Source organism: Oryzias melastigma, linkage group LG18, assembly GCF_002922805.2.
Source record: "Oryzias melastigma strain HK-1 linkage group LG18, ASM292280v2, whole genome shotgun sequence".
In the NCBI taxonomy this organism is placed as follows: domain Eukaryota; kingdom Metazoa; phylum Chordata; class Actinopteri; order Beloniformes; family Adrianichthyidae; genus Oryzias; species Oryzias melastigma.
The window spans coordinates 12188934-12198681 of record NC_050529.1 but is presented as its reverse complement, the minus strand read 5'-3'; the positions used below and the strand labels follow the sequence as shown (position 1 = coordinate 12198681).

General features: G+C 36.4%; 1 protein-coding gene across 3 annotated transcripts in view; it reads left to right on the top strand.

Moving 5' to 3' along the window:
* The window catches only part of LOC112156404 (pyruvate carboxylase, mitochondrial), a 299032-nt gene that overhangs the window by 252095 nt on the left and 37189 nt on the right, over positions 1-9748 (top strand). For all 3 annotated transcript variants that reach the window (XM_024288666.2, XM_024288667.2, XM_024288668.2), the window contains exons 16-19: positions 147-303; positions 4497-4737; positions 6179-6346; positions 6857-6938. In XM_024288666.2, coding sequence (XP_024144434.1) covers positions 147-303; positions 4497-4737; positions 6179-6346; positions 6857-6938 — 648 coding nt within the window. The remainder of the gene's footprint in view (positions 1-146; positions 304-4496; positions 4738-6178; positions 6347-6856; positions 6939-9748) is intronic.

Here is a 9748-nt window from a genome sequence, read left to right as displayed (position 1 = left end):
TTTTTTTTTTTTTTGGTGGTGGGGGTGTTTGTGGCTTTTAGGATAAGTCAGAAAAATGACTTTGTTCAGCTGACTTCAAAGTTGGGATGATGGAAGAGCTGGAGATGAAAGCTGAAAGTCTGCTTTTTGTGCTTGTGTCTGCATAGGTGCTACCTTTGACGTGGCCATGCGCTTTCTGTCGGAGTGTCCGTGGAAGAGGCTCCAGGAGCTGAGAGCTTTGATTCCTAACGTTCCTTTCCAGATGTTGCTCAGAGGAGCCAACGCCGTGGGCTACACCAACTACCCCGACAACGCTGTCTTCAAGTGAGTCTGTCTGGATTATTATGTCAATATTAAACCAGTGAAGATAAAGGTGGTAAGGTAACACTTTGTAATAACTACCCACTACAGCTGGTTTACAAATAGTTAATTAACAGTTATGACTGTGAGTTATAAAGGACTTGTTAAATAATAGTTCACAGCATGTTAAGTATTTATAAATGTGCCTTTATACATATAGCCAATCAATAATTAACAATATATTACATATTTTTTAATGATTTGTAGCTTTAATTGATTTAGTAGTGGTAGATCATGAATAAACTTAGTGAAATACTTACTAACGACTTGTGACGTATCAATTATTAGCTTATGTTACTGGGACGTTTTTTTAAAGCTGAATTTATGCCTCATTTATTAACTGCTAGTACATCTTATAAATCATTAACATGTTGCTAACAGGTCATTAAAAACCTGCTATCTAAAAGCATGCTAACAACAGGGTTGTGTATTTGCAAGTCTGACGATGCGATACATTTCACGATACGCGTCTCATGATACGATACTCATAGGCTAGGGTTTATACTCAATAAATCCCTGTTGTGACAGTAAAATCTGCCCAACACAAGAAGCTCTCAGCCCACATCTGTTGGCTCAGCTGTTGGAAAGGACAAGTTAAAAAAAAAAAAAAAAAAGAAAAGAAAAGTATCAGCAAATCAAATATCACCATATATTGCTAAATTGATTTTTCCCTACACCACTATTCAACAAGTCATTTATTACTCATTAACTAACAGTTTATTAATGATTTATTAAGTAGCAACAGCAAATATATTTTATAGTGTTACCGGTTGTTCATAATGAGATATTATGCAGTAACTTTGACAGTAACAGAATATTACATTCTGTTAAAACTGTAGACTAAAATTTAAAAAAAGCTGTAACAATGTTTTTTACCTAAAAAAACTAAAATTAAGTTTGTTTAATGTGATGTCAAATAAAGTGTCCAATAAAGCAGGGATTCCAATCCAAGCCCCCACCTTCTGTTAATAAAGCAGTAAATTACTAAATGCTGCACTTCTACCAAAGACCACTAGAGGCAGGTTGCTGAAGAGAGCACCTCTCTATTGACTCTCATGTAAAAAAGTAAAGCCTTGCAGCAAAAAAGAACTATGTACATCCTCCTTTCTGAAGCTTTAGGGATGTTTATTATTTTATTTGATATTTTTTTTTTTTTTAAGAACAGGAGTTTTTGTTTGATGGGTGGACAGTCTGTTGAAAAGTTTAAAACTGAAGATTTGGGTCTAAACTTTGAAGGGGTGGGGCAATAATGTTCATGGAATGCACAAGACAAAATAGCATTTATTTGAATTAATTCAGTTATATAGTTTCTTTTTTCAAATGGTAATTTAAAAAAAAGATGACAGAGTAAGTGGATCTTTTGATTCGGGTCTCCCCACCTGCCTCTTGCACACAGACGCCAATGAAAACTAAAAAGCATTTTTCATAAACATGAGAGTTCACAAGAGTCATAAGAGAGCAGGTGTGAACCTGCATGCTGATCTATTATTTTCTAACATTATGGCTTCAACTTTAAAAGGATGATTTTTGGTTCACCTGGGAATCTTTTCTTGCAATAACGTTCTATCATGTCCTTTAGCTGGGTTGTTTCCATGGAAACAACACCAACGTTATCCTGATTGTATTGTCTTTGTATAAACTATTGGCTCCTTAAAAGCTTTATTGCCATCCAGGAATGATTACAGAAATGCCTATGAAACGAGTCCCAACAGAACCATACAAGAATAATTAATGCGACGGATAATTTTCTGATCTCCATAAAAATGGATTGATGCTGCAGATTTCAACACCTAAATCCCATTGAGTTTTAAAAAGTGAATAAATGAGAGCTGATCCCTGACGGTGAATTGAGGCATGAAAACAGCACAGAGTGATGAGTAAAAGTGAGATGATCCAGTAAAAAGAAAAAAAAAAAAAACAGATGCAATCTGCCCAAAGATGCATTAAAAGATGCTAAATATGATAAACTGTTGGAGTGTGAAGAGAACATGAAGTCGAGGCAACGTGTGCTGAATTTCTATCACTAAAAATGACAGGGACACAGATTCAGGTGAGTCTGAAGGAGTCGGGTCAGGGGAGCGACGGTAAAGATTTGCTGATGCTCCAGTTCGACTACCCCCTCCCTCCACTGTGGACGCACCTTTTTGAATCAATGCTATTTAAGATCTGACTCATCAACTCCTCTTTAATTAGTTTTAAAATTAATAAAGCCCATTTAAACCTTATGTTAACATTTTAATAATCTAATGGCATTTCTAATATAAGCCTTCTTTATATTTGACCTATTGGACATTTGAAAGTAAGACCCCTCTATTAATGATTCCGATCCTGCTTTGGAGAAATTGGGTTATTTAGTTTATATTTTTAGTTGCACATTTCCCCAACCTTTTTTTCCCCTGGTAATTTAAAGTTTATACTGCTGACACACATTTTCTGTCAGCGGTATAACTCTGAGAACAACTCTTTAAATCCATAAAATATTGATTTTCTTTTGCTACTTTCTACTCTGTTTTTCATCTGAACGCTTGCTAGATGTTTCATCTTTTTCTTTTTTTTAAGAGAGGGCTTCACAGGTTGTAGGAAGTTGTCATCCTGTCAGAAATGGACGTTCTCATGTCCAGAACTGTGAGTTCAAACAGATCCTTTGTTTTACGGAAGACCAAAACAATTTGCAGTGAAACTTTGCAGAAAAACACGCACGTTTTCATCAATTATTTTATAGTTTGTTTTAAAAAAAAAATAATAATAAAAATATGCAGTTCACCAAATCACCAGTAGGGGGCTTCAACTAAAGCATCAACTAAGGCCCAATCTGAATTCTTCCCTTCTGCCTTCCCCTCCATATGAAGGGGCAGTTTAAGTATAAGTGTGTCCAGGAAATATATTTATTAAATCCGACCCTACAAACGGAGGGGTGCAAAGTCCTTCCCCGGAGGTTAAACCACGTCACATGGATGCACTCAGAACCATAGATGTATACATTTAAATGTAATTAATGATTTTTGTTTGTTCAACGCGCCGTCCTGTGTCGCTCATAAGATGCTAAACACCTTCAATAGATTCCCAAGATGCTTCATTGTTGTGGATTGAGAAGCACACGTCAACATCAGCAAGGACTCCTCATAAATAGTGCAATTCCTATTCCTTTCAAATGAATTAGCACTGGCTAGTTTATGACTAATGTATGCGCCTTCCTCCCTTCTGTCTCACTGAATCAAACATCCTCACAGAATTTTGCCCTCCCCACTTATCGCTCCTATAGCCATTATTTATCTCCACTGATACATCACGTTTCCGTGCTTCTAGTCATCCCCCTGCATTATGCACTTCATTCCATCTTCTGTCTCTCCTCTTTAGCCTCCTTTTCATTGGTTTTTCATTGGAAGGGGGGGGTTTGAAATCTGCACATCATTGTGATTAATGGCTTTGATCTGTTTTCCTGGTTCCCTCTTTTTGTCCTCCACGCACTTCGTCACTCCGTCGCCTAGGAGGATCTCTGGGCGACAGCATGCAGCCACACCACCTTAGCGTCTTCATTATCCAAGCTGAAATTGTAATTCTGCTCATTTTTGATTATAAAGTGCATTTTCCTCGTCGCAGCACGCCGTCTGAGCCAGAAACGTTGGATTCCAAATGTTTTTTATAAAAGCAGCGTGAGCGAAATGTCACAGACGAGACGGTTGTCTCGTCACATCATGAAGTTTGATCTATAAAGTAAGTTTATCTTGGCAATTAGATTCAAAAACGGACACGAATCGCCTCACAAGCGTGTTTTAGGTTGCAAACACATTGGACGGGTAATCCTGTTGTTATAACAAACTGCACACAATGCGTCTATTTGCCAAAACAAAGACTCGTTAACAGCATGTTTTGCATTCACAATAACACAAGTGCTCATCCTGGTTATGAGAAACCTGATTAGGAGATGGAGCAAAGGCAATAAGAGGCGGGATTTTCCACAAGCAGCTCAGATAATGAGAGTACACATCCCCCCTAGTTATTGTGGACTCCTGCAGGCTGTTTGAATTCTCATGAAATAGTAGGAAAACTTATGTAGAGCAATATTTATGAGCTGCAGTAAGGGAGCGGGTATAAATAGATTATCACAACAACTTATCCTGTTCCTTTGACCCCAAACTCATTCCTCTGCTCTCCAGGTTCTGTGAAGTGGCCAAGGAGAACGGCATGGACATTTTCCGCGTGTTCGACTCCCTCAACTACCTCCCCAACATGCTGCTAGGGATGGAGGCTGCAGGAGCAGCGGGGGGCGTCGTCGAGGCTGCCATCTCCTACACGGGCGACGTGTCTGACCCCATGAGACAGAAATATTCCCTGGACTATTACGTGAATCTGGCAGACGAGCTGGTCAAAGCTGGAACTCACATCCTTTGCATCAAGGTGAGAATATGAAGAGATATTCAGGTGCGAATCTAAGCCTAAGTTAGGTCAAACTTTTTCCTTTTTTACCTCAAGCACAAAATCAAACTTTCCTAAAGTCCTATAGTTTTACTCGTCAGCAATTTCACGAAAGTTATTTTCACATTTCCTAATTTTATGGGAATAAACAGGAGAAAAAGATCATTTGTTGTCAGTTTTTTAGTGCAACTTCTGCAGAAAATTCTGCAGCATGCATCAAGTGAATAATTCAGGGCCCCTATATCTAATTGCACCCATGTGTCTTGATTGATTATAGTTTCTCTTAATTTAAAATACATGTGTTTAATTAGTGTTTGGAGACATAAATTATTAAAAACTCACCGCTGGATCAAGATTTTGAGCTCAGTTTAAAAAAGCGTCTGCCTAAATAATCAGATATTGCTTATAAAGAATTAATTTCTTCATCCAGGCATGACAGAATATTTCAGACAAGAGATGATAAACTCCCACGCTGCTGCTGCAGTGTGAATCATCACACTCGGCAGTGGCAATCACATAAAAGGCTGGCATAGCTAATGACGTTCACTTTTATAGGGAGATGCTGGCGAGTGGTGTAACTTCATGGAGTGTAAAAGCCATCAAAGAGAGCATGACTTTACATTGAGATGTGTCTACAATTAAGTTATTGTCACCTGCCTCTGTTGTTATAATTATCGTCTTAATTAATATAACTATGGTTTTCAATGTGGGTCGAATCAAGTTAATAAAAAACAAGTTCTATATAGACTTAATAAAAAAAAAAAAAAAAAAAAAAACATTTTAATTTGAAAATTATTATTGTTAACCTGAAGTAAATATTAGAAATGTAAAAAATAAAATAAAAATATATATATTTTAAGCTTTAAAGCAATGTTGAAATGTATTTATAAATTTGAAACATGAATTAAAAATTCAACTTTAAAAATATAACAGATACCAAATGAAAAATGTTCATTATCATTATGTTCATTTTGTACTTTCAGCTTTTGTTTGTTTGTTTTTGTTACTATTACCCTTTGCTTTTAGTATTAAGCCTAATTTTATGTTGGGGTGAGGCTACCGGGACATGGTTGAGATTGGGTGGTAGAAGTCACGGTGATGTCATTTCCGCTTCAAAACAGCGTCTGCTGTTAGTGCCACCTATGTCAGCATTATTCTAGTTAAATTATTACTTTGTATTCTCCATGGTGTCCCAAATACTTTTTCATACCTTTAAAGTTTACAATGTGTACTTTTGAGTTTAGGTTTTCTCGTCTTATTTTCAAACTTATATTGTGTATTCTTCCAATTTACAATCTGGTTTTAAGTTGATAATATTTTGACCCCCTAGAGCTGGTCCAAATTGTCATTTAATTGAGGAGTTTCTCTATCCAGGTTTGCTATATTTCAAACGATCATATCCACAATATTTCTGTTTCTCCAGGACATGGCAGGTCTGTTGAAGCCACAGTCCAGCCAGCTTCTCATTGGTGCTTTGAGGGACCGTTTCCCAGATGTGCCCATCCACGTGCACACTCACGACACAGCTGGAGCGGGTGTGGCAGCCATGTTGGCCTGTGCAGAGGCTGGAGCTGACGTAGTGGATGTTGCAGTGAGTGTTTTTTTCAAGCCTCAGAAAGGTTTTACTTAACAGCACTAAATAATAGAAATTCTCTGCAGCTTGTTCGGGTTGCATTTGTTAAATGTCCCTGAAACTAAGATGGAACTATTTATGAGGACTGGGACCATTTCCATTACAGCGTTCACTCTCACCCTGCCAGTGTGATCAGTCTGCCTGAAAAATGTGGCCTCTCTTTGTTCACTCATAAAACATATGCTAAGGTCTCACTTTAACAAGATCAAGCCACAAAGTACAGTCATGTTTTGTCATTATTTTATTATATAAAAAAAAATGTTGTTTCAAATTAGGATGGTTAAAGTTTTTTTTTAACCCACTGATCATAAATGCCATGAAGGATAAAAGAAACGAGGCTTGTAGTTTACTCCACTGTGATCTTTCTGCATATAAATCCATGTAAATATAGACGCTCTGATGTTACTGTAATGTTCCTGCAGCAAACGGGTCATTAAGTCCAACACTGCTGTTGGGTTTTCTTTCTAGGTTGACTCTATGGCTGGAATGACCTCTCAGCCAAGTATGGGGGCCATCGTTGCCTGCGCTAAGGGAACCAAGTTGGACACCGGTAAGTGTTTTTGAACTCTGTCGCTTCACTTGAAAACACACAGTCCGCAATGGTGCATTCTGGGATTCTAGATAAACCATCCAAATTTGAGGGCTAATTTCCAGATTTAATCTTTGATTTAAAAAAAATATTAAGGTACAGACAATAGCATCACTATTACTTCATATTCTAAAAGTCATTTGATTACTATTAACGCCTCGGTGTGCCAATCTTAAAAAATTCTGTTACTGTTTTATGAAAAACTGAGGTCAAATTTAATTTGTCATAATAGGATTTCAGCAATAAAAGATATATAATTTTTTTGTAAACATAATTTCCAGAGAAACCCTAAGATACTCACTTGATCACCAGAGGATGACTGGCCTCTTTTTTAATTTATTTTTTGTTTTGCTTGTTTACAAAGAGAAAAACTGTTAAAATCTGATACTTTTGTCAATTTAGTCAGCAAATAGATATTTAAAAATCAACTGAAAGCCTTATAGAACAAGTATAAAGCTAAAACCATTTTTTATAGCAAAAACAATTTTAGTATATTAAGTTTCAGTCAATTATATTTTAATTTTTCTCCAAATGTCTGACTTGAAATCAGAGATTCACCGGATTTCACAGATTAGATCTTGTTATAGCTTTAGGGGCACTGTTCAGATCAGTACAAGGAAAAAGCAGGACGATATAACAAGATAAAAGTTTGCTTTTTTATCTTTAAATGCTGCAAACATTTGTATTAAAACACAAAAGAATACCTCAAAACATACATATGCACATATGTATATAAATAACTTCACAACATATGTTCACTGATGTGTATTTATAAAAAATAAAACATTAATGACTTCTCTGAACTGAACTCTAGATATACCTATACATAAAAAAAATAATCAAGATATGAAAACAATAGGGCTGGGTTGATAAAATTGATTAATCAATATGAATCAATCTAAGCTTAATAGATCAATAATTGATCCATTAAAGTAGAGATCGATATAACACATAATGCTAAAGTCCTCTAGCTTGATGCAAATGTATAATGGGATTTCCCATAGGATGGCTAATGCTAACGCTTGGTTGACCTAAACATACATTATTGACCAAATAAGCATCTTTGTATACTCACAGGCACGATTTTTTCAAACTCTTTTAAGGAAATAATTTTATAGTAACCATATTTGGTCTTACTTTCTTCTTCTTCTGGAATAAGATGTAATGCTATAAGGCGATCGCCACCTAGTGGCTAAACTGAAACACCCTCCAGGAGAGGGAGAACAATTGTTGGAGCTTCTCAGTTTGAGAATCCAAAGAATTACCATAAACTGTATGTTATTAACAATCTCATTATAATTTTGATAATACGTTTTACAATATGTGGACTATATCAGATTAATATGAATATCTTCAAAACATATATAGACTATTGATGTATTTCTAAACAAATGTTTAAACTCAAAATTCAATTGAGTGGATTTAAAGAATAGAAAAAAAACTGAATCGAATCGATCCAGACTGTGGTTAATCAAATTGATTCTGGAAATTATTGGTGATACCCAGCCCTCAAAAACAAACTGCATTGTGGTACATTGTATCTGGAAGGCAAAAAAAAGACAAGCATGTAAGGCATGTCTGAACTTAGAACTTCTTTTTTCAAAAATCTAAGAATGAAAGTGTAGAACTCTTTCCAAGACTTTAAAGAAGGGACAGACCTAGCAGCGTATAACCTTCTCATGCTACAGTATCTGAACAGCAAGTTGTCAAACTGGGTCACTGAGAGATGGAAGTACCGCTGAAAGCGAACCTCATTCAGATGCAAATCCTGCAACAGATGGTTAAGCTTACCGCGCTGGGAAAGTCTCTGAATGGTCTCATAAACCCAGACATGACGATGTGATTATTGTCTCTTCTGTAAAGATTTCTTAAATATATATACACACCTAAGCTGCTCTCACAATATCATCCACTTCTTCCATGATGTAGCAATGAGGTCCTGTCTTCCAGAGTAAAACACACCCAATCCATGGTACACGTATTCCAAACCATGGTGATCTTTATGGGTTACATCTTTACACAGTTTTCTCCAACCATTAAACAAATTGCAGTTTTTTTTACATTACCAAGGGTTTAACAAGTATTAATTATTGATGAATCAGTTTCTAATGGAGAGTTTTGTTTAAGTCATAAAAAGTTTTTTCATTTAGATCCAGGCTGATTCTGTCAGATCACGTTCAAGCAGCAGGATAAACATATTTCTGCTTCAAGCTTTGGCAGCAGAACAGAATTGTTTTTGAGAATTTGAGAGATCCAAAGATGTGCTTAGAAATAATTTGAGTTTTTCCTTGAGTTTTCAACTTAAAAAAAGAAAATCAATCAAAGAAATCAATGACGCATTTTTTAATTATGGACCCTAATCAAAAGAGCCCTGCTTTCTGCTTGGTGATAATGAACCCTTCCAATTATGAGAGGGCAGCCGACCAGAAACATAAATCTGGGGTTGGAAAAAAAACGGTTGCCTCGCTAAACAAAACATTCCTGAACCATGAAATTTGTTCTTATAGTGGCAGGTTTAAGCATTTATTAAAGCTTGTTTACATGGTGGCTTTATTCGTGAAAACCTGCTCCTTGACGGAGGCTGTAGTCCAGATGTTTTGGCTGGAGCCGCTGAGGTTTTGTATACCCTCCACAGAAGCTTTGGCATCATTATCACTCATCTGCTTCTCAGGAAACTGGCTGCCAGGTTTCATTACACATCTGTAATTTTGCTGGACCCACTCTGAAACTCATGAGTTCTGAGTGCTGTCTTCATTTTTTTTTTTTTTTTT